Source organism: Mastacembelus armatus, chromosome 3 (assembly GCF_900324485.2).
Source record: "Mastacembelus armatus chromosome 3, fMasArm1.2, whole genome shotgun sequence".
In the NCBI taxonomy this organism is placed as follows: domain Eukaryota; kingdom Metazoa; phylum Chordata; class Actinopteri; order Synbranchiformes; family Mastacembelidae; genus Mastacembelus; species Mastacembelus armatus.
The window spans coordinates 19,737,697-19,754,663 of record NC_046635.1 but is presented as its reverse complement, the minus strand read 5'-3'; the positions used below and the strand labels follow the sequence as shown (position 1 = coordinate 19,754,663).

Sequence of the window (16,967 nt, the reverse complement as noted above, 5' to 3'; positions counted from 1 at the left end):
TCATATGTTCATACTGCCATATGTTTCATATACGCTGTTTTAAAAAAATAATTTCATATAAGGAGAAAATGCATAAAAAAAGATTTAAACTAAGTGTGTCTGTCAGTAAGGAATGGGCTCTATACAAGGATGGCAAATTTACATCCTAAACATAAAACCCCATCAGCGAAGAAAACTGTGCATGCAGTTGCAAAAATTAACTTGACTCAACAATCTGTGACGAGTTAAATGTATTGGTCATGACAGTCTTCGTATTGTCTGTGTCTGTTTCTCAGATGGACCTACCAAGAGTTCTTCAGTCGTTACAGAGTGTTGATGAAGCAGAAGGACGTGCTCCCAGACAAGAAGCTGACCTGCAGAAATGTTCTGGAGAAATTAGTGCAGGTCAGACTCTTTGGGTTTCTCTAAGACAATGAAGAAAAGCCCATTTAAAGTCAAACCATAAATTAGTGATGTTATTATTCTGGCTCTTGTGTCTCTTTGTGGCCACAAGATGAATAGACTGCCCATCTAATTACTGTTTCACCCTATGTTCCTGTCATTCTTTAGGACCAGGATAAATACCAGTTTGGTAAGACAAAGATCTTCTTCAGGGCCGGCCAAGTTGCTTATCTGGAGAAGCTGAGGGCAGACAAGTTGCGTGCCGCCTGCATCCGCATCCAAAAAACCATACGTTGCTGGCTGGCACGGAAGAAGTATCTGCGTCAGCGTAGCGCTGCCATCACCATCCAGAGGTTCACCAGAGGATACCAAGCTCGCTGGTGAGTTAACTGAACCAAACATTAACAAGACACGTTTGACCCTTTTTGACCAATTTTATTTATTTAATGTCAAGACGATGTCAGTGCTAGTAGCTTTAACACTAGAATTTTAAAATAATGTTTAAATTACATTTCCATGTTGAAATCATTAAAAATTTGAAATTGATTACTTTAACCCTCTTCGCTTCTCTCAGCCTTGCCAAATTTCTGCGGCGCACTCAGGCAGCTACCATCATCCAGAAGTACCAGAGAATGTATGTGGCGAGGAAGCGCTACAGGCAGAAGCAGGCTGCTGCCCTGGCCATGCAGACAATCCTCAGAGCTTACATGGCCCGACAGCAGTACCAGGCGGTAAGAAATATTACACAGAGCACTGCAAAAAATACAAATCAAAATTCATCATATTGCAAAATGTGTAAATTGGCCCAAAGAATCTGCTTGAGATCACCAGTAGTACATCTACTAATCCCTCTCCATCTGTGTCTGTCTGTAGCTACTGCGAGAGCACAAGGCAGTGATCATTCAGAAGCATATTCGCGGCTGGTTGGCTCGGTGCTGGTACAAGCGCTGCCTTCAAGCCATTGTCTACCTGCAGTGCTGCATTCGCAGGATGAGGGCCAAGCGTGAACTGAAGAAACTGAAGATTGAGGCTCGCTCAGTGGAGCACTTCAAGAAGCTCAACAAAGGCATGGAGAACAAAATCATGCAACTCCAAAGGAAAGTCGACGAGCAGGTGAGATACCGAGCCACCCTGTTCTCCGTTTCTCTCCATCACTCTATTGGTCTGTCAGTCTATAATTCTGTATATTTCTGTTTTACCATCTATCCTATCCGTCCAGAACAAGGAAAATCGGTCAGTCAGCGAGAGGCTAGTTACTCTGGAGAGTTCCTATGCTGCCGAGAGTGAGCGGATGCGTGGCGAGCTGGGCAGGCTGCGCGGGTTTGAGGAGGAGGCCAAGAACAAAACAAACCAGGTGTCATCACTGCTGGAGGAACTGGAGAGGCTGAGGAAGGAGCTGAGTGCTACACAGCAGGAGAAGAAGACCATCGAGGACTGGGCACAAACCTACAGAGACGAAATGGAGAAAGTAAGGGGGGATCTACATCACAGTGCGTAGCAGACCTAGTTGGAGAGTTGAGATTCAATCCCAGTTTACTAGTATTTCAAGGATTTCAAGTAAAATGTACTTTTTGCTGTAGCTGGTGTTGAAAGCAAGTGACTTATTTCCTCTACTCTCCTTAAACATCTTCTCTCCTGTACCTCCTGTAGTCTTTAGTAAGAGTGTGATTGTCAAAAGTCCTGATATTAGTTGAAACATGGTAAATAGAAAGTCTTCTAATAATGAGAATCTCCAGTTGTTCCCTGGAAATACAATGCATTTTACCAGATATTAGATTTGCAAAAATATGGGTATTGGCATCAGAGGAAAACAGTCTTCCCTAATTTAGGAGGCAGAGCGAACCAGGGGGAAGCATGCACGTGGGCTCAGAGGGCAGAGTTGCCCCGGGGCAGGTGAGCACAGGAGATAGAGAGTAGTGTGCCAGTGACTTAGACTCTGAACTGTGTTTTGTTTCAGTGTGTTGGTTTAGTCTGCCCTTTACATGATCTGTACCTCAGAGACTGAAAATCTGAGGACAGTCAAACAGAGCAGAGATTGTATTAAAAACAAACAAAGCTACTATTCAACATTGTCCACTGTAATTCACTGTAATTTTTTTATATTTTGATCTTGGTCTGTAAGGCCTACAGTCTCAGTAGAGGGCTTTTCCAAGAAACTTTCTGAAATAATTTTACAAACTAATCTCTGTGATCACTAAATGACAACTTATTTTCTTTTTTTTTGTGCTACGCCACATAGAGAAATCAGTGTCATAGCTAGTCCTGATTCAGATCTACAGTAACAACAGGCCTTATTGTACTTTAACATCCCCCCAAGGTTTTTCTGGGAATATCTTTTAAAACATGAGGGTTACTGCAATGTGTTAGATACATAGCCACATTTAGATGTGTGTTGTGAATTTAAGACAGCAATTCACATTTAACGATGTGGTACTCACCAGCTTTGCACCGGATGTGATTTAAGGATAATGTGTATGTGTTTAGATGGTCTCAGAGCTGAAGGATCAGAATGGCTTGCTGAAGAAAGAGAAGGACGACTTGAACAGATTGATTCAGGAACAGAGTCAGCAGATGACAGGTATGCAAACATCACCGTGTAAATCATACTGACTTACTGCAGCATGTCATGTCGTGCAGAAACATTTCATTTGTCTCCTAAACCTTATAGTAGCTTTCTTTTTGTTAAAGTGCTTCTTCTCTATGTTTTGTCCCTTCAGAGAAAATGGCCCGTGCGATAGTAGAGGAGACTCAGCAGCTGGAGACAGATCTGAACGAGGAGCGGTCTCGCTACCAGAATCTCCTGACAGAACACCTTCGCCTCGAGGAGAAATACGACGACCTGAAGGAGGACATTGCTCGTTCCTCGGTGAGAAGCACATTCACACACAACAGCTCCTCACTTACAAGATGATAACCTTATTTTTCAGCGTAATTAGATATAATTTTGCTTTTACTAAACTTTATAAAATGTTGAATACCCTAATAGCCCGAATTTCATCCATTTTGGTATATCCACAGTAGAATTAATATTTTTGGCTCAACTTACATGCACAAGAGCAAAACCTAAGGTCAGACATAAATTTCTTGTTTTTTTTTTTCTGAAGATCGTCTCCAAGCCTGGCCACAGGAGAACAGATTCCACCCACAGCAGCAACGAATCAGAGTACACCTACAACTCAGAATTCACCGAATTGGAAGAAGGATCCCGAGCCGCCGAAGTAAGGAAGTTGACATTAAATATATTCAGTTGTCTGATTAATTTCACATTATACTGATCATAATAATTATAGCCTTTAATTTAAATATCAGCATTTAAATTTTCTTCATGGGACAACTACTCTTCTACCACTTCTCTGTCGTGCAGGATGTTACACGAGGAATAGACACCTCTCTGACCCTCAAGCTGCAGAAACGTCTCACAGAACTGGAACAAGAAAAGCAGTCACTGCGCAACGAACTGGAAAACAAAGAGGAGCAGTTCCAGCGGGCTAGAGCCAGGGTACTAACATGTAGTCATAAGACTAAATATATAACACTTAACATTATATATGTCATTGCAGCATGTTGGTAAAGGATTGTATACATACAGTAATACTATTATAGTGGCTAATTAAAAGCTTTCCATAACATAGTAACAATATAATAATAGGTAATTCATAAAATACACATAAGAATACACATCATCATGTATTGCTCCATTTTTCAGGATGATGCAGAGTATAAAAAGGCTCGTGGGGCAGAGCTGGAGTACGAGTCCCTCAAGGTAATCTTTCAGATGAGAGTAAAGTAGAAATGCAGCAACACTAAGATGTTTTTCTTCCACTGGTCTCAAATGACTCCAAAAAATGGATTTGATGCAAAGCAGACAAATCTTTTTATCACAGTAATCATGTCATAGCTTCTGAAGGTCTCATTTGTCTCTTGTTGTTGAACACTTTTACTTCTCAGCGTCAGGAACTGGAGTCAGAGAACAAGAAGCTGAAACATGACCTGGCAGAAATGAGACAAAGCTTACTGGGTGACGCAGCTTCAAACACTGGGGCCCCCGGCTCCCCAGCTTACAAGGTGCTGCTGGACCAGCTCAATGCATCCTGTGAGGAGCTGGAAGTCCGCAAGGAGGAGGTGTTGATCCTGCGCTCCCAGCTGGTCAGCCAGAAGGAGGCCATGCATCACAAGGTAGGGACAGCAATTTTTTTCTTAGCAGATCAAAAGGGTTATGGTCAGAAAGCGGCCTGGCATTCAGCCCTACACATCCTCATAAAACTAAACTTGTAGGCTCTTTTGTCACATGGTGCCATTGTGCTTTCATGAGGCTAACTCTGTCATGTGTCAGGGTTCATACTGCAACTGTGAAGCTAGATGTCGGTGGTAAATATCCTCCTAGTCTGCATCTACCTTCTTACATTTGTGTGTTTCCACCCGTGTCTGATTCTATGTTTGTGTGATATCCCAAAAAATTCAGCTCAGGTTCAGTTCAGGTCTTACTTGGGCTAAAGATGAATTTATTACATTTTGATGAAACTTTAATATCAAATAAATAACTCTTATGTTTCAGTCAGGAAACCTCTAAAACCTCCCTCTTGGCTTTGCATCTATTCTTCTCTCCAAGATAAATGCCATTTGAACTGAGTGCTTTTGTTTTGTTGTAGATTCAAATCATTGTTCACACTGTATGTTGGTAATGTTTTCACTGTACCCTCTGTGTGTCTAACTCCTGTCTCCACCTTCTCTCCTCCACCCATGCATTCCCACAGGATGAGAAGGTACAGTTGAAAAATTGTATCATAGATTACACTTTTTCATGTGCTGTGTGTGAAAGAGATCTGATCCACTAGGGTCAGTTTGTTTCACAGCCTGGAGTTGGGCCCACTTAACACTTTTCTCTGGACTCTTTTTCACTCATTACATGCATGAAATAAAGATAGTAGTTACATCAGAGGGTCAAGCATATACACAAGAACCTCTGTAATTAGATCATGAAAATAATCTTTAACATCTTGCACTGAAACCACAACAGAACAGAGTGCTGAAAAATGGCTAAATGTGAAATACAAACATAATGAGTTGATTTGTCGCTCTGACACAAGATCAGTACTTCTTACTGTACTTTAAGAGGCTTTACATACAAGCTGTAGTTCGGTCATCTCATTTCTCACTGTAAGTTCTCCTTAGTGGCCACTTTACCAAAGTAAGCCATTCATTGTGGTGGCTCCCAAGGATGGATGTGGCCGCAAAATCTCAAACTAAAAGCTCTGTGCAAGTTAAATTTGACAAGGCAGGCTGTGGACGCTGTGAATTATTTATTAATACATGGCAGTGATTTTATATCTACATTTCATCCATGTCATGCAAGAAAGACATCCTTGTATTCATATCAGTCTGTCCCAGCTGTCACATGTGCAGTATGTTGGTCAGACGCTTTGACAAACTCAAAAAATGTAAGTCTTGATCACTTGCGGTCATGTTACTGATCAGCTGATGCTCATCTCTCACAATTGTTGCTGTGACATTATTGGATGACTTGTCACTATCCTGTGCTGATATACACAACTAAACTGTATGAAAAGTCCCATGGTCGCAGTGATGATGTGGTTTATGATTTAATTTTTGCAGCCTGGTCACTCTGTAAATGTGGTGTTATTCTATCTCATTTATCTCTTTCCTCATTTTAACTTCCTCCCACCTTTTTTACTAGGAGACCATGACTGAGCCATCTGTGTTTGTTGAGGATGTGTCCAAACTGAAAGATGCTGATGAACTCAAGCAAGCTTACATAGGCCTCAAAGACACCAACAGGTACGGTACTACAGCCAGTGCCCCTCCACATGTCCATGTTTTAATTTCCATCACTATTGAATACACAGTCTTTCCAGCCTTCACTTTCTTTCATGTTCTAGTTACACTGTAAACATGATGTCTGTGTGAGTGTTTGCATCAGTGTGTGTGCGTTTGTGAACACCTCTCTGTCCTGTGCAGATCTCCCAGGTTCATGCGTAAGCCGCTGGAAGTCAATGATCTCCTGAGTAGGCTGAGGTAACCGTTGAGACGTGGCCTATGCATCATGGAACAGAGAGCATGCATGGCCACGCTGTCGCTGAGCAGAACCGTAAAAGTTAGCTTAAACAGCTCACTCCACGTTGTAGTGCTGGCGAAAGCTTGAGTAGCATTCTGTGGCATTTTCTGCCCTAACAGCATGACAAGTGATAAAGCATTTCTGACTACAGTTTAGATCTAACAGAAAAAAGGTTGTGAGTTTACTACTATTCACTACAGTCGAGATTGTGTGTTTGGTTTTCAAGGAAACTTCCAGGGTTTGTAGATCTGCATGAGTTTTATAGTTCGGGCATAAACAAGAGCAGAATCTCTTAAACAGAAGGCAACTCAGGGTAGTCTGTTTTCACACAAAGAAAGATACAGGGTGTTTTCTGTTGTTTCGACAGCTCTGGTCTTTTTCTGAGATGCTGATAATCTCCATATATACAGTGCAGTAGTTACAATAGCCATCCCGTGCAATAAAAGCATGAAAATAAAAAGGTACAACTTTCAGCTCTAGTTTCACCTTTATTAAGACATGAATTCACAAAATGACTTCCTCACACACTGACTATGCAACAGCTGTAGATTTGTCATAGGAGACCTCCTGTCTCAGCTTTATGGAATGGGTTTGGCATGAGTACTGCATGAAATGTATGCTTTTAATTTTCATGTTTGTTAAAGCAGAGATGTACAACACACTTTTGATAAAGAATATGGTGATACACAGTAAAAAAAAAAAAAAAACACACACTTTTTGTTCCACTTATTAAATCTACACTCCTCCAGTTCTGCTCATCTCATCAGAACGCTGCACACATGAATACATGTATTACACAGTGTAACTACAGTAGCTTAGACACTTAGGCTAATGTAAAGATGTATGCAACAACATTTTTAGAAGACAGTTAAAGCAATGTGTTTTTTCATTGTAACTCACTAGAGCTTCCCAGAAAGTTGTTCTGTGCATCACTGCACTCCCTTATTTCCCAATTTTCCCAATTAAGAGTCAGCTGCATCAGTCACGAACAGCTCAGATTAAAGCAGGCATCATTTTATTAATACTGACCTGCATGCCCCTCCCAACCATCTCCCATTTTATTTTGTTATTGTGTTTTTCATGTTTCTTTGTGTTGTGTGTCGGTCAGATCTGCTGCTCCAGACTTCCATAAGCTGAATGAGGACGGAGAGCTGTGGCTGGTTAATCAGGGCTTAAAGGAGACCATCAGGTGTTATTGTGTTTCAGACACAAGTTTGATTCTGAGCATGATTTGTACTGCTGTTTTTTTTCTTCACTCACAGCTTTTCTGTGTCACAGTTTAGCCACCTGGTCAGAGTTTTCTCTAACATCTACCTTTCTGTTTAATTTGTCCAGCTGGACACCTGGCCAGTGTTGTAAATTGGGGCCACTCATGAGTGTTGAGACTTATGTTTCATGCAGTGTGAAGGACATTACAAGGTTGTGCAGTGTTAAAGAACGCATCTTAATGGTTGTAGCATCATGTATGTCCTCTTGCTTCAAAAAGTGTTTGCAAATGTCTTTTATGTAGCTTACTTACTGATGTACAGGTATTTCAAATATGGTAAAAAAAAAAAAATACCTGTGTTCCTGATGTTTCAGACTAACTCTAAGGATGAAACACAAACAGTGTTGAACTTGCGATCTAGTACTTAAATTCTTCATCTTAAACTATGACATCTGTCTCTTAATATTACACATCGAGAGAAGAACTTTATATTTTGTCCGAGACTTTGGACAACCATTTCAATGTTCTTGCTACTATTGTAGTATTGGTTGGTGGAAGTCTAATTGACTGTTAAATAATGGCTGATTTATGTTTTGGCAGAGAGTGTCAAGTTATAAAATCTGTGTTAATCGGATCCATGAACAGTTTGAGAAGCAAGAAACTGAATCCCTGTTAACTCTGATGTCTGACCACACTGTTACGTTGCTCAGTTGAACTTTTCAAGAAAGTGAAGCTTAATGAATCAGCTGAATAGAAGGTTTTCAGAGAGGCTGGGCTGTGGGCTGCTGATAATGTCTGCATAGCATGCTGGTGTTCCGCTTCACCTCATCATGGTGAAAACCTCAATTTTTTCTGAATTGTTTTCTGACATGATATATGCCTTTTCCTCTCCTTTTCCACTGTTTCCACCATTTCCATTGTTATTCCTTGTTCCTTCTTCCCCTCACTGTTCATACGCATGTGTTCCTTCTCTCCTTTAATGTTTAATCTTCCTCCTCATCTACATCTATCCATGTTCTTCCTGTTGTCCCTCACATCCTTTCACATGCCACATTCCCTTTTCTCCATCCTTATGTCTCCTGTCCTAACCCCTTTTCCTTTCGTCTGTTCCACACTGGTCCTCCGACTGTCGTCTTCTTCCCCCTCTGGGCTCATCTCCCTCCTTACCCCCACCCCTAGGTTACTGGAGCACCAGCTGCAGACTCAGCGGAGAGGTTATGATAGTGAGTTGGAGGCGTTACGTGGCGAGCTGCAGAATGTCAAGGAAGAGAACAACCGTCAGCAGCAGCTTTTGGCCCAGAACCTCCAGCTGCCTCCAGAGGCTCGAATCGAAGCCAGTCTGCAACACGAGATCACTCGGCTCACCAACGAAAACCTGGTACACTGCAGCGCGCACATACATACACACAGATACATGCAGGTTGAGGATGACCTCACATGTACAAATGAACATGCAGAATCCCAAACCTTACAGTTAAGCATGTTAATGTAACAACAGGATTGAGGTACAGAAATAAAAAAGTTAATACAAGAGATAATAATTGAATTAAAGTAACAAGGTGTGAAAGTAGAAATCAGTTGAATGTTGAATGAAAGGATTTTAATCTAAGGACATTGCAAAGATGCAGTGATACCTGTTGCATTGTCACACCACATGCATTACTGTATATGTTTTTGTATAAAATGAGACTAATACATGTATTGCTTATTATCAGCTAGGACCCTCTTAACTCATTCATTTCTCATTGATATGGAGAGCTTAGGGACTATCTCCCACAGTGAAGATGTGGCAGGATTGTGTTTATCCACTGTGCAGTATAACGCAGATTCAGACACAGTTATAATGTTGAAAACGAACACTGAAATAATGAAACAAGTTTCAAGTTCCACATGTCACATTTGCACCTAAATTGAACACTAAAGTGATGTGGGTCGCGAAAACTGACTGTACAACCAGTCAAATAGATGCAAACACTCATTTGTATGGATGGTGTCACCTGACAGGAACTCATGGCAGATGACCCCACAGCATCCAGGGAGGCTCGAGTCAGCATTTTACGACGGATGGTTGTATGTAGAGATTACGTGTGCGTGTGTGTGTTTGCATGTGTCTAGGAACTAACCGCGATTGTGTGTTCTGAATGAACAGCATCAAATGTCGCTCTTAACGCTCTACAGCAGTGTCTTCTAACCAGCGAGTCCTGCACCTTCTTTCTATGAAACAATCGGCACAGCATCTTTCACTTTGATTTAAAATCCCCTCTACCTTCTTCTCTGACTCTCAGTTTCCAAGACAGAGCTCAGTAAACTTCAGGCATGTTTCAGTTGTTCTTAATGTATGTTAACAAAGCTTCAGTGTTGGAGTGGTTCTTCTACAGTGTGAAGCAGTCTAAGGCGATGCTTGCCAGTTCTCCTCACTGTTCTGTCTTTGCTTTTTCTTTTTGTTCTTCATTGCTCTTCATCACTCCATCTTGTTGTCTGTTTCAGGATCTAATGGAGCAGCTGGAGAAGCAGGACCGAACCATCCGCAAGCTCAAGAAGCAACTGAAGGTTTACTCCAAAAGGATCGGAGAGATGGGAGGTATGGAACGAATCATCACTGAGAAACGTGTTGAGAAAACAAGAGTAGTTTGTTTGAGCTACAGTCTATTATCAAACTCTCATGAATCTTGTGCTTCGCAGCGGGTCAAACTGAGGGCCAGACGTCCCCAGGACAGATGGTGGATGAGCCGATCCACCCCGTCAACATCCCCCGCAGGGAGAAGGACTTCCAGGGAATGCTGGAGTACAAGAAGGAGGATGAGCTCAAACTGGTCAAGAACCTCATCCTTGGTGAGAACTAATGATAAATACAAAGCAGCAAGTGAAAAGTGTATTTTATTTTCTATTTATTTATTTTTACCTGTCTTATTCTGTCTAACACAGACCCAATATAGACAATACAGTACAATATACAATACAATACAGAGTAACAAAAGAGAGAAATAATCTGTAAAATTAAAACATATAATTTCAAAATGTTGATTTTCATCACTTTCCCTTCTGAAATCTAAAAAACATATTAACCAAGGTGGGCTTTGTGTGGTAGCAGAAACCTCTCATCCAACAGTCTTCTCAGTCCATTAGTCCACTAGCTCCTTTCTCCTCTGTCTCCAGAGCTGAAGCCTCGTGGTGTAGCTGTGAATCTGATCCCAGGTCTGCCAGCCTACGTCCTGTTCATGTGTCTGAGACATGCAGACTATGTGAATGACGACCAGAAGGTCCGCACTCTGCTCACTTCGACCATCAACAGTATTAAGAAGATCCTAAAGGTATGTTATATGCGCATGTGTGGCAGTGATCCTTACATAAAATCCAAGTCGATGGGTAATATACATCCTGCTAAGACAGGATGTTAACAGTTTGGGATGATATCATGTTCAGTAGTTTTTTTACTTGAATGTATATAGTGACTGGTCAGTAATGTGCTATAAAGTGAATGAGTGAAGAGTGTTACAATCTCTGGCTGCAGTCAGTGTTTTTAGGATTGATGTTAACACATCTTCATCAATGGCCAGATGTTACCAGTAGTAGAAGAAAATACAATTTTTGTAATTTGGGTGAAACAGCTCTTAGAGTGCTGCTTTTGTAAGAGTTGCAGGGTAGTTTGAATTAGGGAAGGTCTGGGAAGAGTTCAACTATTACTAATACCAACAGATTTACTGACAATATTGTGTTTTTTTTTTTTTTTTTTAATCCTCCTGTCAGAAACGCGGGGATGACTTTGAGACCGTATCTTTCTGGCTGTCCAACACCTGCCGCTTCTTGCACTGTCTGAAACAATACAGCGGAGATGAGGTGATTAAAGTTTGTTTGCTTTCATTTTGATTGTGTATATATGTATGTATATATATATATATATATAAAACTATTAACTGTTGCTAAACCCAAGCTCTCCCTGCATCTGTGTGTCGCAGGCCTTCATGAAGCACAACACACAGAGGCAAAATGAACACTGTCTTTCCAACTTCGACCTGGCAGAGTACAGACAGGTGATAAGTGACCTGGCCATCCAGATTTACCAGCAGCTGATCAAATGCATGGAGAACATCCTCCAGCCCATGATAGGTGTGTGCGTATGTGTACATATCTGAGCGTGTGTATGCTTTTTACACTCAAAAGCTCCTGCATTACAGTTTCTTTTTTTTTTCTTTTGGTGTGTGGTGCATGTGCCCAATACATATACTTATTCGTGTGTATGTGTGTTCCCTGAAGTCTCCGGCATGTTGGAACACGAGACCATCCAGGGCGTTTCGGGGGTGAAGCCAACAGGTCTCCGCAAGCGGACATCCAGTATTGCTGATGAGGGCACATACACTCTGGACTCCATCCTGCGGCAGCTCAGCGCCTTCCACTCCACCATGTGTCAGCACGGCACAGACCCTGAACTCATCAAGCAGGTGGTGAAGCAGCAGTTCTACATCATCGGAGCTGTGACCCTCAACAACCTGCTCCTACGCAAGGACATGTGCTCATGGAGCAAAGGCATGCAGATCAGGTAGGACACATTTCTGCTCAGAGAGATGTTTGTTGATTGACTTTATGTGTTTTTTATTTACTTTTTGCTGTTTGAGCTATGACCACTTTACTGATGGTTTCTCTGGGTGCACAGGTACAATGTGAGCCAGCTGGAGGAGTGGCTCAGAGACAAAGGTCTGATGACATGTGGAGCCAAGGAGACTCTGGAGCCTCTGATCCAGGCCGCTCAGCTGCTGCAGGTGAAGAAGAAGACTGACGAGGACGCCGAGGCCATCTGCTCCATGTGCCAGGCTCTCACCACTGCTCAGGTAAACCATCCCGACATTCATTACAACACATTCAAATGATCCCAATCAGTGCTGGACCATCACTGACTATGATGTGGTCTCAGTCTCAGTCTGAGAAAACTTTGTAGGTTATTTGCAGTAGGTAAAATGTGATGAATGTTGGACTAACTGTTCTATATTCTGTGTCTTTCAGATTGTGAAGGTCCTGAACCTCTACACTCCAGTCAATGAGTTTGAGGAGAGAGTGTCAGTTGCTTTCATTCGAACCATACAGGTAAATTCCTCCAGATTTATCAATACACCATTGTTTTCTGGACACACGTTTTTATGTACCTATATGAAGTTTCTGCACTTGGACAACTTAAAAGAAATTATTTAAAAAGTCATTTCCAGGTGAGGGAATTCTGAAACCATTTTTAGGTCTTCACTTTGTTCCAGATTTGAAATGTGCAAATGACATTTAACTGCATGTTAGCTATTTCTGTCTGACTATCTTATGTCCTCTTTTCTTTTCCCCTTCAGACTCGCTTGCGAGACCGTTGCGAAAGTCCCCAGTTGTTGATGGACACAAAGATGATATATCCGGTCACCTTCCCATTCAACCCTTCCTCCCTCGCCCTAGAAACCATCCAGATCCCCAGTTCGCTCAACTTGGGGTTCCTCACCCGTGTCTAAACCACGGCCTCACAGGACGGCTCTCAGCCTCGCAGCAGTTATGGTTTAGTGGTCACTGGAATTGCAAGTTGCATGACACCCACTGGCCCAAAAATACTCTTTCCCTATACAACACAAGCACCACAAGATAAATAAAGAAATTTTGAGTGTCATAAAATTTGTATTTGTATTGACATAATTAGAGCAGTTAGGCCAAAAAAAAAAATTGATTGAAAAGTCTCATGGTATTCAGTTCTCGTAAATGCCCCTGGTCGACCTGGACATGAGCACACATGCAAAATGAAACACACAAACTCCACCACATGCTGAACTTTAAAGATGCATCTGTACAAAACTTACATATCCTGAACCTACACATGCACAGTTACATTTAGGTGTACCTTCTCTTACGAATACGCACAGGTAAACACAGCACCCACAATCGTCGCCGCTGGTTTAAATCTGGCTGTAAGACGCCATCATCCATTCACTGCCTGTATAAACGCCTGCCTCTTAGAGAAGCCACAGGATCAGATCAGTGCCTCCAGTCTGTCTGACTCATATGAACCCAGGTTAGCCCAGCTCCCTCTGTGTTTCAACTAGTGTTTACGGTAGTTCTTCGTCATCTCTTTTTTTCAGTGAGAATGTACGTACCCAGGCGAGAGCAGGCCCAAAGCAGGTGCTGAGACCTCCTGTCAAAAATAACTGACAGCCTGCAGTCTAGCCTGCTTTGTTGGGTTTGTACTTCATAGGTAAAGTGAATTCTGAGTCCTAGTGTGAAGCCAGTTGAGTGATGCCATGCTAATGTTAGCTCTTTCCGCCCCCAGTTGTTAACCGTGATCCAGGCTTCGTTCAGTATGTTTTCATTTTACACACAGTCAAGCCAAGATAGAACTTATCATCTGTACTATATTATTTATACATATATAAATATGAATAATATATATCACATATTTTATTTATTGCATTTACCTCCATCCTCAGCCTCCCTTTTTAAGATTAGAAGCTTTCTGTTTGCAGAAAATGCATCTTATGTGAAGGATGGGACCATCATTTCCCAGCAGCTTTGTAAAGACAGTTGTAGTTTTATTTCCGTTGTATGCTATTTATGTCAATATCAGGTAAATTATGTAGTAAAGTTTGATGAGTGCCGGCACAGATGATTATATGTTAGGTCACATCTCAACTTAGTGATGTTGCTTTGTCATAATGTTCTGCATTTCTGGCAGATGTAGCGTAGCACAGGTTTTAACTGAGGAGAGATTTGGAAGGTACAAGGTTTAAACTCTGCCAAGGGTTTAACCTGCTACAAGCCAATGCTGTTTACAGCTGTGACCAGGGACGAGCACCACAAGAAACACTGGCGCTCACACACAGACACTATACATCCAGCTCAACTTACTGCTGCATCACAGGGGGTTTTGCTCTCACAGTGCATTCTTCTCTGGTCACAGCTCTAGTAAAGAGCTTTTAAAATATTTTATTATTATTGTGTCATTATTTCAGTGTAGTCTTTTTCTTCAGATTATATACATTGTAACCACATGTTATCACTGAGCAGAATAGAGTGAGAAATGGTTTCTCTGACATTGATTGTGAACTATTTTCCTCAAATCCATCCAGCTTTACAATCATTTCTCCAACTCATTAACACAAACTGCTGCTTTGTGTCCTTGTTCCTCTCTTGTTTCTTATTTATCTCTGCTATCCCTTCTGTTTAGTGGTCAAGGAAGGACAGCCAGGTCTGCTTTCAAAGGCTCAGTGTGATATTTGGTATAAATTGTACAGCATGCACTGCTACCTAAACTGCATGGGCTTGGCTTTAATTATCAGTTACCAGAAATTAACACACATTTTTTTTTTTTTTTTTTTTTTTTTTGCAATTATAGAGAAACCTTGGTGTAGTTATGGGATGAATGTCAGGGAATCTGATTAGGTTGCTACAAAAAGTCCTTTGTCTGCATTAAAATTGTCCTTGCCGCCTCGCGTTTAACACTTCTTTAACACTTTTGGTTTACTTCCTGCTGTGCCATTAGTATTGTTAGTTTACCAAAATTGCCTCATACCCTCACATGAACCTTATTTTGCCTAATGACCTTATCCACTTAAATTCACATTGGTATAATATATATTTTTCATATGTATCATATAATAATCACCAAAACTGGACTCGGCGCCTTTTTTTAAAATTTTTATTATTTGAAAGTTTGTTCTTAAAGTGGTTCTGGTGAGGCACCAAACCACTCAAGGTTGCAAGTTATTTCATATGGAAAGTTGAATGACACGTGCATGCCACATGATCAAAATATTTTATCAAGGTGATGCCATAAATCAGAACTAAGGAACAAGCTACAGATGACAACAAATTGTAAGTGCAGTAAAAAGAAATTAGTATGTGAAGTTGTTTTGTCCTACAGCTGTATTTGAAAATAATTTGATATTCATATCTTCTCATTGGGACCACAGTGATTAACCTGTCTTTTCTTTTTTTCTTTTTTTTTTGTATTGTCTGGATTAATGAGTAGTTTAAAGTATGGTTAGTGTGAAGACAAAGATGGTAATTTGAGCAACTGATCAACCATATGAATGTTGAATAATGTTAAAGTGTATCATGATTTTAGCTGCACATTGTGGACAAGGCCTTATCTGAATTATTTATCTGAATGACATACACACACACATCAGCGTTGTGACATTGTTCTATTTTGTCAGTGCAGTATTTTTCCATTGTAAAGTAAATATATGTACTTACATGTGATCATTTTTATTTTCATTAGATTTGTTTTTTGTTTTTTTTTTGTGCTACATTTGGGGTCACGGCGGGTTGCTGTCAAATGCACTTTTTAAACATTTCAAAGGAATAATAGATGGATATGGACTGAAGAAGAAGAAATACTTCACATTTAAGAGCTTCTTTTCCATATGATTTCCTCTGGCAAGCTTCCTCTACCACATTCCCTGTTTTGATTAGATGGTTCCTATTCTTAATCACTGATTTTTTTTTTTTTTTTTTTTTTTTTTTTTTTTTTTTTTCTGCTCTTTCATTAAAACTATCAGCTAATTCAAGCCACAGGTAAGAAGACACATTCGTTGGCACATTTGGTTGATGCAGCACCAGCCATCTCTTGACTCAGACTGTCCTTGAAGATGTATCGAGAGCGTAGAGTGGGGAAGGCATTGTTTCAATATTGTTGAGTGGAGCTGCAGTGTCTTGTTCCCCTGGGCTTCTCTGAAACAGGAAAAAAAAAAAAAAAATCTTTCCTTCATTCAGCATCAAGGAGAGAGTTGGTTGTGTGATATGATGTAGACATTATAAAATACCATTGTTCTTGTCAGCACTAGCATTGATTGTGCCATTTTAAAAACTGAAGACGTATCATCACCCCGGCTGTGCTCTGGCACTGGTGTGAACATACTTAAGCCAGTACCAAAATGTTTTCCCCTCGAAACCCACATGTACATTTGACAAACCGGACTGTTTGTAGTTTCTGGTAGCTGTGCTTTAGTGAATGTGTTCACTGTTAAGAAACTTGGAATAAATTGTTAAATCTGTAAAAGTAAAATAAAAGAATTCACCACTGAGTTTTTTTTTTTTTTTCCTAATATTTAATTCTCATCAAGACGCTTTTTAAAGAAATTAAGATTCTTTCATTCAACTCGTAAAAACACTTAGAGACCATGTATTAGCTGAAAACTAGAAAGAGAAGAAACTAGTTCCTGCTATTTTAGAACCAGTGTAAAACCTTAAAACAGCAGGTGGTCAGAGCTGAATTTAAAGGATTTACATCTAAACACAAAAAATGTGGTTACAAGAAAGAACTGGATTGGATTTTTTTATTGTTATTAT

The 16,967-nt window shown here is 40.7% G+C and overlaps 1 protein-coding gene across 5 annotated transcripts in view; it reads left to right on the top strand.

Moving 5' to 3' along the window:
* Window positions 1-14,981, top strand: part of myo5aa (myosin VAa) — a 42,189-nt gene extending 27,208 nt beyond the window's left edge. For 3 of the 5 annotated variants that reach the window (XM_026293427.1, XM_026293426.1, XM_026293425.1), the window contains 25 exons: window positions 276-384; window positions 550-761; window positions 956-1,112; window positions 1,255-1,494; window positions 1,601-1,849; window positions 2,866-2,959; window positions 3,099-3,247; window positions 3,486-3,599; window positions 3,746-3,880; window positions 4,088-4,144; window positions 4,330-4,557; window positions 6,077-6,177; window positions 6,358-6,414; window positions 7,563-7,643; window positions 8,841-9,039; window positions 9,666-9,731; window positions 10,149-10,242; window positions 10,344-10,493; window positions 10,818-10,972; window positions 11,409-11,498; window positions 11,618-11,768; window positions 11,916-12,198; window positions 12,313-12,487; window positions 12,660-12,740; window positions 12,989-14,981. In XM_026293427.1, the coding sequence (XP_026149212.1) occupies window positions 276-384; window positions 550-761; window positions 956-1,112; window positions 1,255-1,494; window positions 1,601-1,849; window positions 2,866-2,959; window positions 3,099-3,247; window positions 3,486-3,599; window positions 3,746-3,880; window positions 4,088-4,144; window positions 4,330-4,557; window positions 6,077-6,177; window positions 6,358-6,414; window positions 7,563-7,643; window positions 8,841-9,039; window positions 9,666-9,731; window positions 10,149-10,242; window positions 10,344-10,493; window positions 10,818-10,972; window positions 11,409-11,498; window positions 11,618-11,768; window positions 11,916-12,198; window positions 12,313-12,487; window positions 12,660-12,740; window positions 12,989-13,141 (3,580 nt within the window). In that variant the 3' untranslated portion in view covers window positions 13,142-14,981. The remainder of the gene's footprint in view (window positions 1-275; window positions 385-549; window positions 762-955; window positions 1,113-1,254; window positions 1,495-1,600; window positions 1,850-2,865; window positions 2,960-3,098; window positions 3,248-3,485; window positions 3,600-3,745; window positions 3,881-4,087; window positions 4,145-4,329; window positions 4,558-6,076; window positions 6,178-6,357; window positions 6,415-7,562; window positions 7,644-8,840; window positions 9,040-9,665; window positions 9,732-10,148; window positions 10,243-10,343; window positions 10,494-10,817; window positions 10,973-11,408; window positions 11,499-11,617; window positions 11,769-11,915; window positions 12,199-12,312; window positions 12,488-12,659; window positions 12,741-12,988) is intronic. The other 2 variants (XM_026293430.1, XM_026293429.1) reach the window with 1 other exon arrangement.
* The last annotated feature ends 1,986 nt before the right edge of the window (window positions 14,982-16,967 follow it).